General features: G+C 46.4%; 1 protein-coding gene across 1 annotated transcript in view; it reads left to right on the forward strand.

Moving 5' to 3' along the window:
• The window catches only part of xrcc5 (X-ray repair complementing defective repair in Chinese hamster cells 5), a 388,719-nt gene that overhangs the window by 325,759 nt on the left and 40,371 nt on the right, over window positions 1–22,589 (forward strand). Inside the window, exon 18 of the mRNA XM_068034693.1 lies at window positions 18,081–18,177. Coding sequence (XP_067890794.1) covers window positions 18,081–18,177 — 97 coding nt within the window. The remainder of the gene's footprint in view (window positions 1–18,080; window positions 18,178–22,589) is intronic.

A 22,589-nucleotide genomic window follows, 5' to 3' on the forward strand; every position in this document is an offset into this window, starting at 1 on the left:
AGACAGAGTGGTGGAGAAGGCATATGGAATGCTTTCCTTTATTGGCCGAGGTATAGAATTCAAAAGCAGGGATATAATGCTGGAACTGTATAAAACACTGGTTAGGCCACAGGTGGAGTATTGCGTACAGTTCTGGTCACCACATTACATGACAACCATGTGTGCAAGAAGTGTATCCATCTGCAGCTACTGACTACCCGCATTAGGGAGCTAGAGCTGCGGGTGGATTCACTGGAGCATCCGTGATGCTGAGGACATCGTGGATCGCACATTTAGTGAGGTGGTCACACCGCAGGTAATGGCAGCACAGGCAAAAAAGAGATGGGTGACCACCAGACTGAGTAGTAGGCACAGGCAGGTAGTGCAGGAGTCCCCTGTGGCCATCCCCCTCTCAAACAGATATACCACTTTGGATACTGTTGGGGGGGTTGACCTCCCAGGGGAAAGTAGCAACAGCCAGGGCCGTGGCACCAAGGATGGCTCTGCTGCACAGCAGGGGTGTAAAAGGAGTGGAAGAGCTATAGTGATAGGGGATTCTCTCGTAATGGGTACAGATAGGCGTTTCTGTGGCCGCAAACATGACTCCAGGATGGTATGTTGCCTCCCTGATGCTAGGGTCAAGGATGTCACGGAGCGGCTGCAGGACATTTTGAAGGGGGAGGGTGAGCAGCCAGAGGTCGTGATACACATCGGTACCAACGACATAGGTAGAAAAAGGGATGAGGTCCTGCAACAAGAATTTAGGGAGCTAGGTAGCAGATTAAAAAGCAGGACCTCTAAGGTTTAATCTCTGGATTACTCCCGGTGCCATGTGCAAGTGAGTTCAGAAATAGGAGGAAAAAGCAGATGAATGCGTGGCTGAGGAGATGGTGCAGGAGGGAGGGCTTTAATTTCCTGGATCACTGGGTCTGTTTCTGGCAAAGGTGGGACCTGTATAAGTTGGACGGGTTGCACCTGAATCAGAATGGGACAAGCGTCCTTGCTGGGAGGTTTGCGAGTTCTGTTGGGGGGGTTGAAAACTAATTTGGCAGGGAGATGGGATACAGAGTGGAGGTACAGTAGAGGGTAATATAGAACAGAAAGTGAGTCTGTCTGGAAGGCAGAGCAAATATAGACCTGGTAAGGCACAAGTGAAAAATGCAAGGCGGGATTGCATCTATTTTAATGCAAGGAGTCTTACTAGTAAGGCAGATGAATTGAGGGCGTTGATTTGCACATGGGATTATGATATTATTGCTATCACAGAGACATGGCAGCTCAATACTCTTGGGTATAGAATCTTCAGGCGTGACAGGGGAGGGGGTAAAAGAGGAGGTGGCATTGCACTGTTGATCAAGGAGTCAATTACTGCAGTAAGGAGGGATGACATCTTAGAAGGTTCCTCAAATGAGGCCATTTAGGTAGAACTTAAAAACAAAAAGGGGGCAATCACTTGACTGGGAGTGTACTACAGGCCTCCAAACAGTCAGGAAGAGATAGAGGAGCAGATATGTAGGCAAATCTCTGAGAGGTGTAAAAATAACAGGGTAATAATAGCAGGGGATTTCAACTTCCCCAATATTAACTGGGATAGTCTCAGGGCAAAAGGCTTAAAAGAGGCGGAATTCTTAAAATGCATACAGGAGAGCTTTTTGAGCCAGTATGTAGAAAGTCATACAAGAGAAGGGGCAGTACTGGACCTAATCCTAGGGAATGAAGCCGGTCAAGTGGTAGAAGTGTCAGTGGGGGAGCATTTCGGGGATAGTGACCATAACTCTAAGATTTAAGGTTGTTGTGGAAAAGGACAAAGATGGACCAGAAATAAAGGTACTGAATTGGGGGAAGGCTGATTTCAATATGATAAAACAGGATCTGGCCTAAGTGGACTGGGAGCAGCTACTTGTAGGAAAGTCAACAGCACATCAGTGGGAGACATTCAAAGAGGAAATTGTGAGAGTTCAGAGCCAACATGTACCTGTTAAGGTGAAGGGTAGGACCAACAAGTCGAGGGAAACCTGGATGTCCAGGGATATAGAGGATTGGATCAGGAAAACAAAGGAGGCTTACGGCAGATCCCAAGCGCTGAAAACAGCGGAAGCACGAGAGGAGTATAGAAAGTGTAGGGCGGCACTTAAAAAAGTAATTAGGGGAGCGAAGAGGGGACATGAATAAACACTGGCGGGCAAGATAAAGGAAAATCCCAAGGTGTTTTATAAGTATATTAAGGGTAAGAGGATAACCAGGGAAAGGGTAGGGCCCATTAGGGACCAAAGTGGCAATCTGTATGTGGAGCCGGAGGACATAGGTAAGGTTTTAAATGATTACTTTTCATCAGTGTTCACTATGGAGAAGGACGATGTAGGTGTAGAGATCAGGGAGGGGGATTGTGATATACTTGAACATATTAACATTGAAAGGGAGGAAATATTAGCTGTTTTAGCGGGCTTAAAAGTGGATATATCCTCAGGCCCAGATGAGATGTATCCCATGCTGTTATGTGAGGCAAAGGAGGAGATAGCAGGGGCTCTGACATAAATTTTCAAATCCTTTCTGGCCACAGGAGAGGTACCAGAGGACTGGAAGACAGCGAATGTGGAACCATTATTCAAGAAGGGTAGTAGGGATAAACCAGGTAATTACAGGCCGGTGAGTCCAACATCAGTGGTTGGGAAAACATTGCAAAAAATTCTGAGGGACAGAATTAATCTCCACTTTGAGAGGCAGGGATTAATCAGGGATAGTCAGCATGGCTTGGAGGAGATCGTTTCTAACTAACTTGATTGAATTTTTCGAGGAGATGACTAGATGTTAAGATGAGGGTAAAGCAGTTGATGTAGTATACAAGGATTTCAGTAAGGCTTTTGATAAGGTCCCACATGGGAGATTGGTTAAGAAGGTAAGAGCCCATGGAATCCAGGGCAATTTGGCAAATTGGATCCAAAATTGGCTTCGTGGCAGGAGGCAGAGGGTGATGGTCGAGGGTTGTTTTTGCGATTTGAAGCCTGTGACCAGTGGTGTACCGCAGGGAGCCAACTGTATAAGAGCCCCGACAGCTAATTTTATCTGCAGCGCCTGTGGAAGAGTCTGTCACTCTAGTATTGGCCTTTATAGCCACTCCAGGCGCTGCTCCACAAACCACTGACCACCTCTAGGCACTTACCCATTGTCTCTCGAGACAAGGAGGCCAAAGAAGAAGAAGAGAGGGTGAACCGTTGAAAGCACGGTGCAGTGGTCCATAAAAAGTGGTCAAGAGAATTGGTAAATTATTTGATTGACACCCCATATTGCTGGAAAAAGATTCAACTGTGTCATATCAGTATGTTAATATTATAGTCAGGATGAGGATAAGCAAGCCCAGGTATGTTAGGTAATAGGGACAGTGAAGAAAGAAAGGGATACTGAGGATGAGGCAAAAGGAGGGCTAGACAGTTCTCGCACTGAACCTCCTACTATCCAGTTAGGAATCCTGCGGTGAGTAACTCACCTCCTGACTCCCCAAAGCCTATCCGCCATCTACAAGGCACAAATCAGGAGTGTAATGGAACTTATTTCTTCCTATCTAGACTCTATCTTTTCTCCGCTGGTCCAGTCTCTTCCCACCTACATCCGTGACTCTTCTGACGCCCTACGTCATTTTGACAATTTCCAGTTTCCTGGTCCCAACCGCCTCCTCTTCACTATGGACGTCCAATCGCTCTACACCTCCATCCCCCACCAGGATGGTTTGAGGGCTCTCCGCTTCTTCCTGGAACAGAGGCCCAACCAGTCCCCATCCACCAACACCCTCCTCCGCCTGGCTGAACTTGTTCTCACATTGAACAACTTCTCCTTCAACTCCATGCATTTCCTTCAAGTAAAAGGTGTCGCTATGGGTACTCGCATGGGTCCTAGTTATGCCTGTCTTTTTGTGGGATATGTCGAGCATTCTTTGTTCCAGTCCTACTCAGGCCCCCTCCCCCAACTCTTTTTCCGGTACATTGATGACTGTATCGGTGCCGTTTCCTGCTCCCGCCCCGAACTAGAAAACTTTTCTTCCTTTTTTTTTTACATTCCTTTTTACATTTTTTACAATCTTTTTTTGCATTTATTTCATTTCATCTTAGTTTGTTCAGTTTGCTTACCCACTGTTTTTTTCAGGTTGTTTTTCTTCAGGTTTGCACTTGCTGCTGTTCAATATTCAGTATATTCACACCTAATCTGTACTAATGCTTTGTCTTTCAACACACCATTAACATATTGTTTGCCTTTGCTCCGTGACCTTTTGGTCAGCTATGTGGCCTGGTCCAATCTGCACCTTCTCCTTTGTTATCTCTTGCCCAACCCCCACCTCACTTGTTTATAATCTGTGACTTTTCTAATATTTGTCAGTTCCGAAGAAGGGTCGCTGACCCGAAACGTTAACTCTGCTTCTCTTTCCACAGATGCTGCCAGACCTGCTGAGTGATTCCAGCATTTCTTGTTTTTGTTTCAGATTTCCAGCATCCACAGTATTTTGCTTTTATATTAGTGTAATGGAATAACTTTCGCTTGCTCGGATGGGTGCAGCTCCTACAGCACTCAACAAGTTTGACACCATCCAGGACAAAGCAACCCACTTGATTGGCACCCCATCCACAAACATTCACTCCCTCCATCACTGACGCGAGGCGGAGAGTTTTGGATGGCATGTATAGAAAGGTGGTCACACCGCAGGCTCAGACTTCACAGGCAGGAAGGGAATGGGTGACCACCAGGCAGAGCAAGAGGTCCAGGCAGAGCAAGAGGTCCAGGCAGGCAGTGCAGGAATCTCCTGTGGCTATTCCCCTGCAAAACAAATAAGAGGATACTGTTGGGGAGAAGGCCGCTCAGGGGAAAGCAGCAACAGCCCAATTCGTTGCAACATGGTTGGCTCTGCTGCACAGGGGAGGAGTAAAAAGTGTGGGAATGCAATAGTTATAGGGGATTCAATTGTAAGGGGAGTAGATAGGTGTTTCTGTGGCCGCAAAAGAGACTCCAGGATGGTGTGTTGCCTCCCTGGTGCTAGGGTCAAGGATGTCTCAGAGCAGTTAGAGGACATTCTGAAGGGGGAGGGTGAACAGCCAGTGGTCGTGGTACACATTGGTACAAAAGACATAGGTTAAAAAAAAGGATGAGGTCCTAAAAGCAGAATATAGAGAGTTAGGAAGTATGTTGAAAAGTAGGACCTCAAAGTTAGTGATCTCAGGATTACTACCAGTGCCACGTGCTGGTCAGAGTAGAAATAGCAGGATATATCAGATGAATACGTGGCTGAAGAGATGGTGTGAGGGGGAGAGTTTTAGATTCCTGGGACATTGGGACTGGTTCTGGGGGAGGTGGGACCAGTTCAAACTGGACGGGTTATACCTGGGCAGGACCGGGACTGATGTCCTAGGGGGAGTATTTGCTAGAGTGGTTGGGGAGGGTTTAAACTAAAATGGCAGGGGAATGGGAACCTTTGCAAGGAGTCAGAGGAGGGGGGATCAAGGACAAGAACAAAAGACAGTAAGGAGAATAAGAAAAGTGATAGGCAGAGAAATTAAGGGCCAGAATAAAACAGGGCCACAGTGAAAAGTAGTGGGAGGGGGACAGGTAATGTTAAAAAGGCAAGCCTTCAGGCTTTGTGCCTTAACGCGCACAGCATTCGCAATAAAGTGGATGAATTAATCGAATAAATAGATGTAAACGGGTATGATATAGTCGGGATTACGGAGACATGGCTGCAGGGTGACCAGGGATGGGAAATGAACATTAGAATTAGAATTAGAATATTACAGCGCAGTACAGGCCCTTCGGCCCTCGATGTTGCGCCGAGCTGTGAAACCATCTGACCTACACTATTCCATTTTCATCCATGTGTCTATCCAATGTCCACTTAAATGCCCTTAAAGTTGGCGAATCTACTACTGCTGCAGGCAGGGCATTCCACGCCCTTACTACTCTCTGAGTAAAGAAACTACCTCTCACATCTGTCCTATATCTATCACCCCTCAACTTGAAGCTATGTCCCCTCGTGTTTGCCATCACCATCCGAGGAAAAAGACGCTCACTATCCACCCTATCTAACCCTCTGATTATCTTATATGTCTCTATTAAGTCACCTCTCCTCCTCCTTCTCTCCAACGAAAACAACCTCAAGTCCCTCAGCCTTTCCTCGTAAGACCTTCCCTCCATACCAGGCAACATCCTAGTAAATCTCCTCTGCACCCTTTCCATAGCTTCCACATCCTTTCTATAATGCGGTGACCAGAACTGCACGCAATACTCCAGGTGCGGTCTCACCAGAGTCTTGTACAGCTGCAGCATGACCTCGTGGCTCCGAAACTCGACCCCCCTACTAATAAAAGCTAACACACCATATGCCTTCTTGACAGCCCTATTAACCTGGTTAGCAACCTTCAGGGATTTATGCACCTGGACACCAAGATCTCTCTGCTCATCTACACTAACAAGAATCTTCCCATTAGCCCAGTACTCTGCATTCCTGTTACTCCTTCCAAAGTGAATCACCTCACACTTTTCCGCATTAAACTCCATTTGCCATCTCTCAGCCCAGCTCTGCAGCCTATCTATGTCCCTCTGTACCCTACAACATCCTTCGGCACTATCCACAACTCCACCGACCTTAGTGTCATCTGCAAATTTACTAACCCACCCTTCTACACCCTCTTCCAGGTCATTTATAAAAATGACAAACAGCAATGGCCCCAAAACAGATCCTTGCGGTACACCACTAGTAACTAAACTCCAGGATGAACATTTGCCATCAACCACCACCCTCTGTCTTCTTTCAGCTAGCCAATTTCTGATCCAAAGCTCTAAATCACCTTCAACCCCATACTTCCGTATTTTCTGCAATAGCCTACCGTGGGGAACCTTATCAAACGCCTTACTGAAATCCATATACACCACATCCACTGCTTTACCCTCATCCACCTGTTTGGTCACTTTCTCGAAAAACTCAATAAGGTTTGTGAGGCACGACCTACCCGTCACAAAACCGTGCTGACTATCTCTAATGTACTTATTCTTTTCAAGATGATTATAAATCCTGTCTCTTATAACCTTTTCCAACATTTTACCCACAACCGAAGTGAGGCTCACAGGTCTATAATTACCAGGGCTGTCTCTACTCCCCTTCTTGAACAAGGGGACAACATTTGCAATCCTCCAGTCTTCCGGCACTATTCCTGTTGACAATGACGACATAAAGATCAAGGACAAAGGCTCTGCAATCTCCTCCCTAGCTTCCCAGAGAATCCTAGGATAAATCCCATCTGGCCCAGGGGACTTATCTATTTTCACACTTTCCAAAATTGCTAACACCTCCTCCTTGTGAACCTCAATCCCATCTAGCCTCGTAGCCTGAATCTCAGTATTCTCAACAACATTTTCTTTCTCTACTGTAAATACTGACGCAAAATATTCATTTAACACTTCCCCTATCTCCTCTGATTCCACACACAACTTCCCACTACTATCCTTGATTGGCCCTAATCTAACTCTAGTCATTCTTTTATTCCTGATATACCTATAGAAAGCCTTAGGGTTTTCCCTGATCCGATCCACCAATGACTTCTCGTGTCCTCTCCTTGCTCTTCTTAGCTCTCCCTTTAGATCCTTCCTGGCTAGCTTGTAGCTCTCAAGCGCCCTAACTGAGCCTTCACGTCTCATCCTAACATAAGCCTTCTTCTTCCTCTTGACAAGCTTCTTTAGTAAACCACGGCTCCCTCGCACGACAACTTCCTCCCTGCCTCACAGGTACATACTTATCAAGGACACGCAGTAGCTGCTCCTTGAATAAGCTCCACATTTCGATTGTTCCCATCCCCTGCAGTTTCCTTCCCCATCCTACATCCTAAATCTTGCCTAATCGCATCATAATTTCCTTTCCCCCAGTTATAATTCTTGCCCTGCGGTATATACCTGTCCCTGCCCATCGCTAAGGTAAACCTAACCGAATTGTGATCACTGTCACCAAAGTGCTCACCTACATCTAAATCTAACACCTGGCCGGGTTCATTTCCCAGTACCAAATCCAATGTGGCATCGCCCCTGGTTGGCCTGTCTACATACTGTGTCAGAAAACCCTCCTGCACACACTGGACAAAAACTGACCCATCTAAAGTACTCGAACTATAGTATTTCCAGTCGATATTTGGAAAGTTAAAGTCCCCCATAACAACTACCCTGTTCCTCTCACCCCTGTCGAGAATCATCTTCGCTATCCTTTCCTCTACATCTCTGGAACTATTCGGAGGTCTATAAAAGACTCCCAACAGGGTAACCTCACCTCTCCTGTTTCTAACCTCAGCCCATACTACCTCAGTAGACGAGTCCTCAAACGTCCTTTCTGTTGCTGTAATACTCTCCTTGATTAACAATGCCACACCCCCCCCTCTTTTACCATCTTCTCTGTTCTTACTGAAACATCTAAATCCCGGAATCTGCAACATCCATTCCTGCCCCTGCTCTACCCATGTCTCCAAAATGGCCACTACATCGAGATCCCAGGTACCAACCCATGCTGCAAGCTCACCCACCTTATTCCGGATGCTCCTGGCGTTGAAATAGACACACTTTAAACCAGGTTCTTGCTTGCCAGTGCCCTCTTGCTTCCTTGTAACCATATCCCTGACCTCACTACTCTCAACATCCTGTACACTGGCACTACAATTTGGGTTCCCATTCCCCTGCTGAATTAGTTTAAACCCCCCCGAAGAGCACTAGCAAACCTCCCCCCCAGGATATTGGTACCCCTCTGGTTCAGGTGAAGACCATCCTGTTTGTAGAGGTCCCACCTACCCCAGAAAGAGCCCCAATTATCCAGGAAACCAAATCCCTCCCTCCTGCACCATCCCTGCAGCCACGTGTTCAACTCCTCTCTCTCCCTATTCCTCGCTTCGCTATCACGTGGCACGGGCAACAACCCAGAGATAACAATTCTGTTTGTTCTTGCTCTAAGCTTCCACCCTCGCTCCCTAAATTTCTGTCTTAAATCCCCATTTCTCTTCCTACCTATGTCGTTGGTGCCTATGTGGACCACGACTTGGGGCTGCTCCCCCTCCCCATTAAGGATCCCAAAAACACGATCCGAGACATCACGAACCCTGGCACCTGGGAGGCAACATACCAACCGTGAGTCTCTCTCGTTCCCACAGAACCTCCTATCTGTTCCCCTAACTATGGAGTCCCCAATGACTAATATTCTGCTCCTCTTCCCCCTTCCCTTCTGAGCAACAGGGACAGACTCTGTGCCAGATATCTGTACCCCATTGCTTACCCCTGGTAAGTCGTCCCCCGCAACAGTATCCAAAACGGTATACCTGTTGTTGAGGGAAACAGCCACAGGGGATCCCTGCACTGCCTGCTGGTTCCCTCTCCTTCCCCTGACGGTAACCCATCTACCTACTTCTTTTACCTGAGGTGTGACTACCTCCCCATAACTCCTCTCAATAACCTCCTCCGCCTCCCGAATGATCCGAAGTTCATCCAGCTCCAGCTCCAGTTCCCTAACGCGGTTCTCGAGGAGCTGGAGTTGGGTGCACTTCCCACAGATGCAGTCAGCAGGGACACTCTTGGCGACCCTTACCTCCCACATTCTGCAGGAGGAACATACAACTGCCTTAATCTCCATTCCCACTATTCCAAATTCCCAACAAATCTACTGAAAAACAAAAAAAAAAAAAGTCAAAACTTGTTAGGTTAGCAATCCAACAGACAGAACTTCCCAAATAAAAAGTTTACCTTATCAACACACCAGAGTCCTTTTTTTTTGGTTAGAGGAGGAGGGTGGGTGGGAGACACTACACGTGTAGTGTCTCGGGTACAGCCACCACACAAATATATACCCTTTTCCTTACCCAGCCGTCCCCTGGTCCTCCGAAAACAAAAGGGAATTCACTTTTAAACTTACGCTGAAATTGACTTCTCAGCTGTCAGCCCGTTCACGCACCTCCGTTGCTATCAACGCTGCAGTCACCGAAACTAAAAGAAAGAGATTCTAAACCACACAAATATATACCCTTTTCCTGACCCAGCATTCCCCTGGTCCTCCGAAAACAAAAGGGAATTCACTTTTAAACTTACGCTGAAATTGACTTCTCAGCTGTAAGCCCGTTCACGCACCTCCGTTGCTATCAACGCTGCAGTCACCGAAACTAAAAGAAAGAGATTCTAAACCACACAAATATATACCCTTTTCCTTACCCAGCAGTCCCCTGGTCCTCCGAAAACAAAAGGGAATTCACTTTTAAACTTACGCTGAAATTGACTTCTCAGCTGTAAGCCCGTTGACGCACCTCCGTTGCTATCAACGCTGGGTATTCAGTATTTAGGAAGGACAGACAAAAAGTAAAAGGTGGTGGAGTTGCATTACTTTTTAAAGAGAAAACTAACGCAATAGTGAGAAAGGATATTGGCTCTGATGATGTGGAATCTGTATGGGTAGAGCTGAGAAACGCTACGGGGCAAAAAAAGTTAGTGGGGGTTGTATATATACCCCCAAACTGTGGTGATGTTGGGAATGGCATTAAACAGGAAATTAGAGACGCATACGATAAAGGAGCATCTGTAATTATGGGTGACTTCCATCTGCATATAGAGCCAGAGAGTAATATAGCATAGAGGCAGGCCCTTCGGCCCATTGTGTCTGTGCCAATACCCAACTATTCTGTTCCCAAATTCCTGCACTTGGCCCATAGCCTTGTGTGCTATGGTATTTCAAGTGCTCATATAGATTGGGCAAATCAAGTTAGTCACAATACCGTAGAGGAGGAATTCATGGACTGTATACGGGATGGTTTTCTGGACCAACACATTGAGGAACCAACTAGAGAACAGGCCATCCTAGACTGGGTATTGTGTAATGAGAGAGGAATAATTGACAATCTAGTTGTGCGAGACCCCTTGGGGATGAGCGACCATAATATGATAGAATTCTTCATCAAGATGGAGAGTGACGTAGTTGTTTCTGAGACAAGGGTCCTGAATCTTAATAAAGGAAACGACGAAGGTATGAGGTGCGAGTTGGCTATGATGGATTGGGAAACTTAAAGGGATGACAGTGGATAGGCAATGACAAACATTCAAAGAGCGCGTGGATGAACTGCAACAATTGTTTATTCCTGTCTGGCGCAAAAGTAAAATGGGAAAGGTAGCCAAACCATGGCTTACAAGGGAAATTAGAGATAGCATTAGATCCAAGGAAGAGGCATATAAATTTGCCAGAAGGAACAACAGACCTGAGGATTGGGAGCAGTTTCGAATTCAGCAATGGAGGACCAAGGGATTGATTAAGAAGGGGAAAATAGAGTACGAGAGTAAGCTTGCAGGGAACATAAAAACTGACTGTAAAAGTTTCTATAGGTATGTGAAGAGAAAAAGATTGGTGAAGATAAATGTGGGTCCCTTACAGTCAGAAACGGGAATTTATTATGGGGAACAAAGAAATAGCTGACCAACTCAATGCATACTTTGGTTCTGTCTTCACAAAGGAGGACACAAATATCATACCAGAAATGTTGGGGAACACAGGGTTTAGTGAGAGGGAGGAACTGAAGTAAATCAGTCTTAGTCAAGAAATGGTGTTGGGGACATTGATGGGATTGAAGGCCGATAAATCCCCAGGGCCTGATAATCTACATCCCAGAGTACTTAAGGAAGTGGCCCGAGAAATAGTGGATACATTGGTGGTCATCTTTCAAAATTCTATAGACTCTAGAACAGTTCCTACAGATCTGAGGGTAGCTAATGTAACCCTGCTATTTAAAAAGGAAGGTAGAGAGAAAACAGGGAATTATAGACCAGTCAGCCTGACGTCGGTAGTGGGGAAACTTCCAGAGTCCATTATCAAAGATTTTATAGCAGAGCACTTAGAGAACCGTGGTAGAATCGGACAGAGTCAGCATGGATTTACGAAAGGGAAATCATGCTTGACAAATCTACTAGAATTCTTCGAGGATGTAACTAGTAGAGTTGATGAGGGGAGCCAGTGGATGTGGTTTATTTGAACTTTCAGAAGGCTTTCGACATAGTCCCACAGAAGAGGTTAGTGCATAAAATTAAAGCACATGCTTGCCTTCATCGGTCGGGGCATAGAGTATAAGAATTGGCAAGTTATGCTGCAGCTGTGCAGAACTTTAGTTAGGCCACACTTAGAATATTGCATGCAATTCTGGTCGCCACACTACCAGAAGGACGTGGAGGCTTTGGAGAGGTTACAGAAGAGGTTTACCAGGATGTTGCCTGGTCTGGAGGGCATTAGCTATGAGGAGAGGTTGGATAAACTCGGATTGTTTTCACTGGAACCACGGAGGTGGAGGGGCGACATGATAGAGGTTTACAAAGTTATGAGCGGCATGGACAGAGTGGATAGTCAGAAGCTTTTTCCCAGGGTGGAAGAGTCAGTTACTAGGGGACAGAGGTTTAAGGTGCGAGGGGCAAAGTTTAGAGGGGATGTGCGAGGCAAGTTCTTTAAACACAGGGGGGTTGAGTGCCTGAAACTTGCTGCCGCGGGAGGTGGTGGAAGCAGATACGATAGCGACGTTTAAGAGGCATCTTGACAAATATATGAATAGGATGGGAATAGAGGGATACGGTCCCCGGAAGTGCAGAAGGTTTTAGTTTAGGCAGGCATCAAGATCGGCGCAGGCTTGGAGGGCCGAATGGCCTGTTCCTGTGCTGTACTGTTCTTTGTTCTTTGAAAGGTACTGGGACCCTTGCTGTTTGTAGTGTACATTAATGATTTAGACGTGAATATAAGAGGTGTGATCAGTAAGTTCGCAGATGACACGAAAATTGGTGGTGTTGTAAATAGTGAGGAGGAAATCCTTAGATTACAGCGAGATATAGGTGGGCTGGTAAGATGGGCGGAACAGTGGCAAATGGAATTTAATCCTGAAAAGTGTGAGGTGATGCATTTTGGAAGACTAACAAGGCCAGGGAATATACAATGGATGGTAGGACCCTAGGAAGTACAGAAAGTCAGAAGGATCTCGGTGTACTTGACCATCGATCACTGAAGGCAGCAGCACCAGCAGTTAAGGTGGTTAGGAAGGCATATGGGATACTTGCCTTTATTAGCCGAGGCATAGAATATAATAGCAGTGAGGTTATGATGGAGCTGTATAAAACGCTCGTTAGGCCACAGCTGGAGTACTGTGTACAGTTCTGGTCACCACACTATAAGAAGGATGTGATTGCACTGGAGAGGGTGCAGAGGAGATTCAGCAGGATGTTGCCTGAGCTGGAGCATTTCAGCTATGAAGAGAGACTGAAAAGACTAGGGTTGTTTTCCTTAGAGCAGAGAAGGCTGAGGGGGGACCTGATTGAGGTATACATAATTATGAGGGGTACTAAAGGTTCAATAGGAGGAAACTTTTTCCTTTAGTGGAGAGATCAAGAACCAGGGGGCATAGATTTAGGGTAAGGGGCAGGTGGTTTAGGGGGGATTTGAGGAAGCATTTTATCAGGAACCCCCCCTGCCCCCCCACACTGAAGAGGTGGTAGAGGCAGGAACCCTCACAACATTTAAGAAGTATTTGGATGAGCACTTGAAACAACATAGCATACAAAGCTACGGGCCAAGTGCAAGAATATGGGATAAGAATAGTTGGGTGCTGTATGGCCGGCAATGTCACAAAGAACAGTATAGCACAGGAACAGGCCATTCGGCCCTCCAAGCCTGCGCCGATCTTGATGCCTGCCTAAACTAACACCTTCTGCACTTCCGGGGCCCATAACCCTCTATTCCCTTCCTATTCATGTATTTGTCAAGATGCCTCTTAAACGTCTCTATGGTACCTGCTTCCACCACCTCCCCCGGCAACAAGTTCCAGGCACTCACCACCCACTGTGTAAAGAACTTGCCTCGCACATTCCCTCTAAACTTTGCCCCTCGCACCTTAAACCTATGTCCCCTAGTAACTGACTCTTCCACCCTGGGAAAAAGCTTCTGACTATCCACTCTGTCCATGCCGCTCATAACTTTGTAAACCTCTATCATGTCGCCCCTCCACCTCCGTCGTTCCAGTGAAAACAATCCAAGTTTATCCAACCTCTCCTCATAGCTAATGCCCTCCAGACCAGGCAACATCCTGGTAAACCTCTTCTGTAACCTCTCCAAAGCATCCGCGTCCTTCTGGTAGTGTGGCGACCAGAATTGCATGCAATATTCTAAGTGTGGCCTAACTAAAGTTCTGCACAGCTGCAGCATAACTTGCCAATTCTTATACTCTGCCCCGACCGATGAAGGCAAGCGTGCCGTATGCCTTCTTGACTACATTATCCACCTGCGTTGCCACTTTCAGTGACCTGTGGACCTGTACGCCCAGATCTCTCTGCCTGTCAATACTCCTAATGGTTCTGCCATTTACTGTATACTTCCCACCTGCATTAGACCTTCCAAAATGCATTACCTCATATTTGTCCAGATTAAACTCCATCTGCCATCTCTCCGCCCAAGTCTCCAACCGATCTATATCCTGCTATATCCTCTGACAATCCTCATCACTGTCCGCAACTCCACCAACCTTTGTGTCGTCTGCAAACTTATGAATCAGACCAGTTACATTTTCCTCCAAATCATTTATATATACTACAAAGAGCAAACGTCCCAGCACTAATCCCTGCGGAACACCACTAGTCACATCCCTCCATTCAGAAAAGCACCCTTCCACTGCTACCCTCTGTCTTCGATGACCGAGCCAGTTCAGTATCCATCTTGCCAGCTCACCTCTGATCCCGTGTGACTTCACCTTTTGTACCAGTCTGCCATGTGGGACCTTGTCAAAGGCTTTACTGAAGTCCATATAGATAACATCCACTGCCCTTCCTTCATCAATCATCTTCGTCACTTCCTCAAAAAACTCAATCAAGTTAGTGAGACACGACCTCCCCTTCACAAAACCATGCTGCCTCTTGCTAATATGTTCATTTGTTTCCAAATGGGAATAAATCCTGTCCCGAAGAATCCTCTCTAATAATTTCCCTACCACTGACGTAAAGCTCACCGGCCCATAATTTCCTGGATTATCCTTGCTACCCTTCTTAAAGAAAGGAACAACATTGGCTATTCTCCAGTCCTCTGGGACCTCACCTGTCGCCAATGAGGATACAAAGATTTCTGTCAAGGCCCCAGCAATTTCTTCCCTTGCCTCCCTCAGTATTCTGGGGTAGATCCCATCAGGCCCTGGGGACTTATCTACCGTAATGCTTTGCAAGACACCCAACACCTCCTTTTTGATAACGACATGGCCCAGACTATCTACACTCCCTTCCCTAGACTCATCATCCACCAAGTCCTTCACTTTGGTGAATACTGATACAAAGTACTGATTTAGTACCTCGCCCATTTCTTCTGGCTCCACACATAGATTCTCTCCTCTGTCCTTGAGTGGGCCAACTCTTTCCGTGGTTACCCTCTTTATATACGTATAAAAAGCCTTGGGATTTTCCTTAATCCTGCTTGCCAATGACTTTTCATGACCCCTTTTAGCCCTCCTGACTCCTTGCTTAAGTTCCTCCCTACTTTCTTTATATTCCTCAAGGGCTTCGTCTGTTCCCAGCCTTCTAGCCCTTACGAATGCTTCCTTTTTCTTTTTGACTCGGCTCACAATATCCCTCGTTATCCAAGGTTCCCGAAACTTGCCAAACGTATCCTTCTTCCTCACAGGGACATGCCGCTCCTGGATTCTAATCAAGTAAATAGTGAGGAGGAAAGTTTTAGATTACAGGATGATATAGATGGGCTGGTAAGATGGGCGGAGCAGTGGCAAATGGAATTTAATCCTGAGAAGTGTGAGGTGATGCATTTTCGGAGGACTAACAAGGTAAGGGAGTGTACAATGGATGGTAGGACCATAGGAAGTACAGAAAGTCAGAAGGATCTCGGTGTACTTGTCCATAGTTCACTGAAGGCAGCAGCACAGGTAGATAAGGTGGTAAGGAAGGCATATGGGATACTTGCCTTTATTAACCGAGGCATAGAATATAAGAGCAGGGAGGTTATGATGGAGCTGTATAAAACGCTAGTTAGGCCACAGCTGGAGTACTGTGTACAGTTCTGGGCACCACACTATAAGAAGGATGTGATTGCACTGGAGAGGGTGCAGAGGAGATTCACCAGGATGTTGCCTGGGCTGGAGCATTTCAGCTATGAAGAGAGACTGAAAAGGCTAGGGTTGTTTTCCTTGGAGCAGAGAAGGCTGAGAGGGGACATGATTGAGGTATACAAAATTATGAGGGGCATAGGTAGGTTAGTTAGGAAGAAACTTTTTCCCTTAATGGAGAGATCAATAACCAGGGGGCATAGATTTACGGTAAGCTGCAGGAGGTTTAGAGGGGATTTGGGAAAAAAAATTTCAACCAGAGGGTGGTTGGAATCTGGAACACACTGCCTGAAGAGGTGGTAGAGGCTGGAACCCTCACAACATTTAAGAAGTATTTAGATGAGCACTTGAAATGCCATAGCATACAAGACTATGGTCCAAGTACTGGAAAATGGGATTAGAATAGTTAGGTGCTTGATGGCCGGCACAGACAAGACAGGCCGAAGGGCCTGTTTCTGTGCTGGATAACTCTGTGACTCTATGAGATCGGCGGCAAGCTTGTAAAATGCAGCCCCATGTCTCTGCAACATTAGTCTGGGTCTCTGGATTATTAGTCTCAGTAACGTTATCACTATACCACTGTTCCAATTCGTACGATGGTTTGGGTAAATGCAATGTATTTTATAGCATTATTTGAGTGATGTAGTAGACCTTTCCAGAGCCCTTTCCTATCCTGAGTGGCGTGAAACAGGGCTGTGTTCTCGCACCCACACTTCTTGGGATTTTCTTCTCCTTGCTGCTTTCACATTAGTTCATGTCCTCTGAAGTAGGAATTTTCCTCCACACAAGATCAGGGGGCAGGTTGTTCAACCTTGCCCGTCTAAGAGCGAAGTCCAAAGTACGGAAAGTCCTCATCGGGGAACTCCTCTTTGCTGATGATGCTGCTTTAACATCTCACACTGAAGAGTGCCTGCAGAGTCTCATCGACAGGTTTGCGGCTGCCTGCAATGAATTTGGCCTAACCATCAGCCTCAAGAAAACGAACATCATGGGGCAGGACGTCAGAAATGCTCCATCCATCAATATTGGCAACCACGCTCTGGAAGTGGTTCAAGATTTCACCTACCTAGGCTCAACTATCACCAGTAACCTGTCTCCAGATGCAGAAATCAACAAGCACATGGGTAAGGCTTCCACTGCTATGTCCAGACTGGCCAAGAGAGTGTGAGAAAATGGCGCACTGACACGGAACACAAAAGTCCGAGTGTATCAGTCCTGTGTCCTCAGTACCTTGCTCTATGGCAGCGAGGCCTGGACAACGTATGTCAGCCAAGAGCGACGTCTCAATTCATTCCATCTTCGCTGCCTCCGGAGAATACTTGGCATCAGGTGGCAGGACCGTATCTCCAACACAGAAGTCCTCGAGGCGGCCAACATCCCCAGCTTGTACACACTACTGAGTCAGCGGCGCTTGAGATGGCTTGGCCATGTGAGCCGCATGGAAGATGGCAGAATCCCCAAAGACACATTGTACAGCGAGCTCGCCACTGGCATCAGACCCACCGGCCGTCCATGTCTCCACTTTAAAGACGTCTGCAAACGCGACATGAAATCCTGTGACATTGATCACAAGTCGTGGGAGTCAGTTGCCAGCGTTCGCCAGAGCTGGCGGGCAGCCATAAAGACAGGGCTAAAATGTGGCAAGTCGAAGAGACTTAGTTGGCAGGAAAAAAGACTGGGGCGCAAGGGGAGAGCCAACTGTGCAACAGCCCCGACAAACAAATTTCTCTGCAGCACCAGTGGAAGAGCCTGCCACTCTAGAATTGGCCTTTATAGCCACTCCAGGCGCTGCTTCACAAACCACTGACCACCTCCAGGCGCGTATCCATTGTCTCTCGAGATAAGGAAGCCCAAAAGAAAGTAATTTATACCAAACTTTAAGTGATCTTGTGGTTTATACCAAAGTTTGGGTAGGTGAGTGATATTGTAGTTTATACCACAGCTGTTGACATTTGTAAACTAACGCTGTCCTGTTGCCTGTTAATGTATTTCCAGGTCGGAGAATCCCAACACTTCAACATGCTGCTGAAAACCCTTAAAGAGAATGTGGAGGCAAAGGGGCTACAAGAGTTCTGGGAGTTGATCGTGCAAGGTGGGAGGCACTCAGTTATTCCATTTGTTCATCAAGTGTGTGTAAAATACAGCCAGAACACTAACTCGCTTTAAACAATACCTTGAACATAGTAAAACATCCCAAGGTGCTTCACAGGAGTCGAAAGAATTTAACGGCGAGTCACAAAAACTTGGTAAAAAGAAAGGTTGATTTTGAAGAATGTCTTAAAGGAGGAAAGAGCGTTAGATAGTTGTAGAGGTTTAGGGAGAGAATTCCAGAGCTTAGGACCTAAGCAGTGGGACAATGAAAATGGGGAATGCACAAGAGGCCAGAATTTGAGACTCGGAGAGTTTTAAGGCTGGACGAGGTTTCAGAGATAGGGCTAAGCCAAAGAGGGGTTTGAAAACAAGGATAAGAATTTTAAAATCAAGATTTTGCCGGACTGAGAGCCAATATCGGTTAACAAGCACAGAGCTGATGGATGAACGGGACTTGGTGCGAGTTTCGATATGGCAGCAGAGTTTTGGATGAGCTGAGGTTTTAGAAGGGTGCAAGGTGGAAGGCCGACCAGGAAAGCATTGGAATAGTCAAGTCTAAAGGTTTAGAGTCACAGCAGCAGATTATTTGAGGCAGGGAAGGAGTCTGGTGATGTTATGTAGGCGGAAGTAGGCAGTGTTTAAAAAAAAATCTCAAACCTGACCTCAACCTGGGATGGTGGTAGTGTAAAGGGCAGAGAGGAGCAAGGGTTCCTGGAATGTGCTCAGGAAACTTTTCTACAGCAGTATGATTCCAGTCCAACGAGAAAGGAGGCACTACTGGACCTGATTCTTGGGAATGAGGTGGGCCAAGTGGATCAAATAACAGTAGGACAGCATATAGGGGGCATTTTTTAAAATTCGTTCATGGGATGTGGGCATCACTGGTCACGCCAGCATTTATTGCCCATCCCTAACTGCCTTTCAGAAGGTGGTGGTGAGCTGCCTTCTTGAACCACTTCAGTCCGTACGGGGTAGGTACACCCACAATGCTATTAGGAAGAGAGTTCCAGGTTTTTGACCCAGCGACAGTGAAGGAACGGCGATCTAGTTCCAAGTCAGGATGGTGTGTGGCTTGGTGGGGAACTTGCAGGTGGTGGTGTTCCCATGCAGCTGCTGCCCTTGACGTTCTAGTTGGTAGAGGTCGCGGGTTTCGAAGGTACTGTCGAAGCAGCTTTGGTGCATTGCTGCAGTGCATCTTGTAGATAGTACACACCGCTGCAACTGTGCTTTCGTGGTGAAGGGAGTGAATGTTGAAGGTGGTGGATGGGGTACCAATCAAGCGGGCTGCTTTTTCCTGGATGGTGTTGAGCTCCTTGAGTGTTGTTGGAGTTGTACCCATCCAGGCATGTGGAGAAATTCCATCACACTCCTGACTTGTGCCCTACAGGGACAGGCTTTGTGGAGACAGAAGGCTGCAGAATTCCTAGCCTCTGACTCGCTGTTGTAGCCCAGCATTTATGTAACTGCTCCAGTTCAGTTTCTGGTCAATGGTAACTTCCAGGATGTTGATAGTGGGGGATTCAACGATGATAATGCTATTGAACATCAAGGGGAGAGGGTTAGATTCTCTCTTGTTTGTGATGGTCATTTCTTGGCACTTGTGTGGTGCGAATGTTACTTAACCACTTATCAGCCCAAGCCCGGATGTTGTCCAGTCTTACTGCATCTCGACATGGGTTGCTTCAGTATGAGGAGTCGCGAATGGTGCTGAATATTCTGCAATCATCAGTGAGCATCCCCACTTCTGACCTTATGATTGAAGGACGGTCATTGATGAAGCAGTTGAAGCTGGTTGGGCCTAGAACACTACACTGAGAAACTCCTGCAGTGATGTCCTGGAGCTCAAATAATTGACCTTCAACAACCACAACCATCTTCCTTTGTGTAAGGTATGACTCCAACCAGTGGAGAATGTTCCCCCTGATTCGCATTGACTCCAGTTTTGCTCGGGCTCCTTGATGCCATACTCAGTCAAATGCTGCCTTGATGTCAAGGGCAGTCACTCTCACCTCACCTTTGGAGTTCCACTCTTTTGTCCATGTTTGGAACAAGGCTGTAATGATGTCCGGAGCTGAGTGACCCTGGCGGAACCCAAACTGAGCGTCAGTGAGTAGGTTATTGCTGAGCAAGTGCCGCTTGATAGCACTGTCGATGACACCTTCCATCACTTTGTTGATGATTGAGAGTACACTGATGGGGCAGTAATTGGCAGGATTGGATTTGACCTGCTTTTTATGCACAGGGCATACCTGTGCATTTTTCCACATTGCCAGTCAGATGCCAGTGTTGTAGCTGTACTGGAACAGCTTAGCTAGGAGCGCGGCCAAATAAATTGGAATCAAAGATTGGCGGGAAAAACAGTAGCTGAACAATGGGCTCTCTTTAAAGAGGGCAGCACAGTGGCGCAGTGGTTAGCACCGCAGCCTCACAGCTCTAGCGACCCGGGTTCAGTTCTGGGTATTGCCTGTGCGGAGTTTGCAAGTTCTCCCTGTGTCTGCGTGGGTTTCCGCCGGGTGCTCCGGTTTCCTCCCACAGCCAAAGACTTGCAGGTTGATCGGTAAATTGGCCATTGTAAATTGCCCCTAGTGGAGTTAGGAGGTGGGAGATTGGTGGGGATGTGGTAGAGAATATGGGGTTAACGTAGGATTAGTATAAATGGGTGGTTGTTGGTCGGCACAGACTCGGTGGGCCGAAGGGCTTGTTTCAGTGCTGTATCTCTAAATAAAATAAATAAATAGATAGTTCAGGCACAGTCAAGGCATATTCCCTCAAAGGGGAAAGGTAGGGCAAGAAAATCCAGAGTTTCTTGGATGACAAAAGAGATAGAGATGAAGATGAAGAAAAAGTGTGCTTATGACAGATGTCAGGTACAAAATACAATGGAGAACCAGGCTGAATATAGAAGGTTCAGAGAGGAAGTGAAAAGGAAATAAGAGAAGCAAAGAGAGAGTATGAAAAGAGACTGTCAGCTAACATAAAAGGGAATCCCAAGGTCTTCTCTTTGCAATAAATAGTGAAAAGATGGTAAAGGAGGACTGGAGCCAATTAGGGAGCAAAATGAGGATATACGCATTGAGGCAGGGGGCATAGCTGAGGTATTAAATGAAAGGAAGAAGATCCTACCCAGGCCATAGTGAAAGAGGAACTAATTCATGCACGAGAAGGATTTAAAATTGATAAGGAGGAGATATTAGATAGGGCTGTCTATACTTAAAGTTGATAAAGCACCAGGGCCGGATGAGATGCATACAAGGATACTGAGGGAAGTGAGAGTGGAAATTGCGGATGCACTGGCCATAATTTTCCAGCCTTCCTTAGACTTGGGTGGTGCCAGAGGACTGGAGAATTTCAAATATTACACCCTTGTTCAGAAAAGGATGCAAAGATAAGCCTAGCAACTAGGTAGACATAGGTAGGACTAGGAAAGAGGTTCTGCTGAGGGACTATGAGCAGCTCGGGGCCAAATTGAAATGCAGAACCACAAAGGTGGTAATCTCCGGACTACTACCTGAGCCATGTGCTAATTGGCATCGGGTAAATAAGATTAGAGAGGTAAATGTGTGGCTCAAAGATTGGTGTGGGAGAAATGGGTTCCGATTCATGGGACACTGGCACCAGTACTGGGGAAAGGGAGAGCTGTTCCGTTGGGATGGGCTTCACTTGAACCATGCTGGGACCAGTGTCCTGGCGAATCGTATAACTGGGGTTGTAAATAAGGTTTTAAACTAAATAGTGGGGGGGTGGGTTCAGTTGAAGGGATGTTTAAAAAGTCGAATAGTAACCAGAGAGCAGAGGTGCAGGGTAGTGAAGGAGCATACATTAATCGGAGTGACAGGAAGGGACAGAGAATACAAGCACAAGAGTACAGCAGAAACTAGAACCAGAGTAGGTAAAAATGGTAAAAAGTCAAAGCTTAAAGCTCTTTATCTGAATGCACGTAGCATTTGTAACAAGATAGATGAGCTGACGGCGCAGATAGAAATAAATGAATATGATTTGTTAGCTATCACTGAGACGTGGTTGCAGGATGACCAGGACTGGAATCTCAATGTTCAAGGATATTCAACGTTCCAGAAGAATAGGCAGAAAGGAAAAGGAGGTGGGGTAGCTTTGCTATTAAAGGAAGGGATCAGTGCAGTTGTGAGTAATGATATAGGTGTAATAGATCGTGATGTAGAATCAGTTTGGGTGGAAATAAGGAATAGCAAGGGAAAGAAATCACGGGTGGGAGTGGTCTATAGGCCCCCGAAGTGCTCTGTAGGACAAGATATAAATCAGGAAATAATGGAGGCAAGTAGGAAGGGCACTGCAATTATCCTGGGTGATTTTAATCTGCATATAGACTGGACAAATCAAATTGGCAAGTGAAGACGAATTTGTAGAGTGCATCAGGGATTGTTACTTAGAGCAATA

Source organism: Heterodontus francisci, chromosome 7 (genome assembly GCF_036365525.1).
Source record: "Heterodontus francisci isolate sHetFra1 chromosome 7, sHetFra1.hap1, whole genome shotgun sequence".
NCBI lineage: Eukaryota > Metazoa > Chordata > Chondrichthyes > Heterodontiformes > Heterodontidae > Heterodontus > Heterodontus francisci.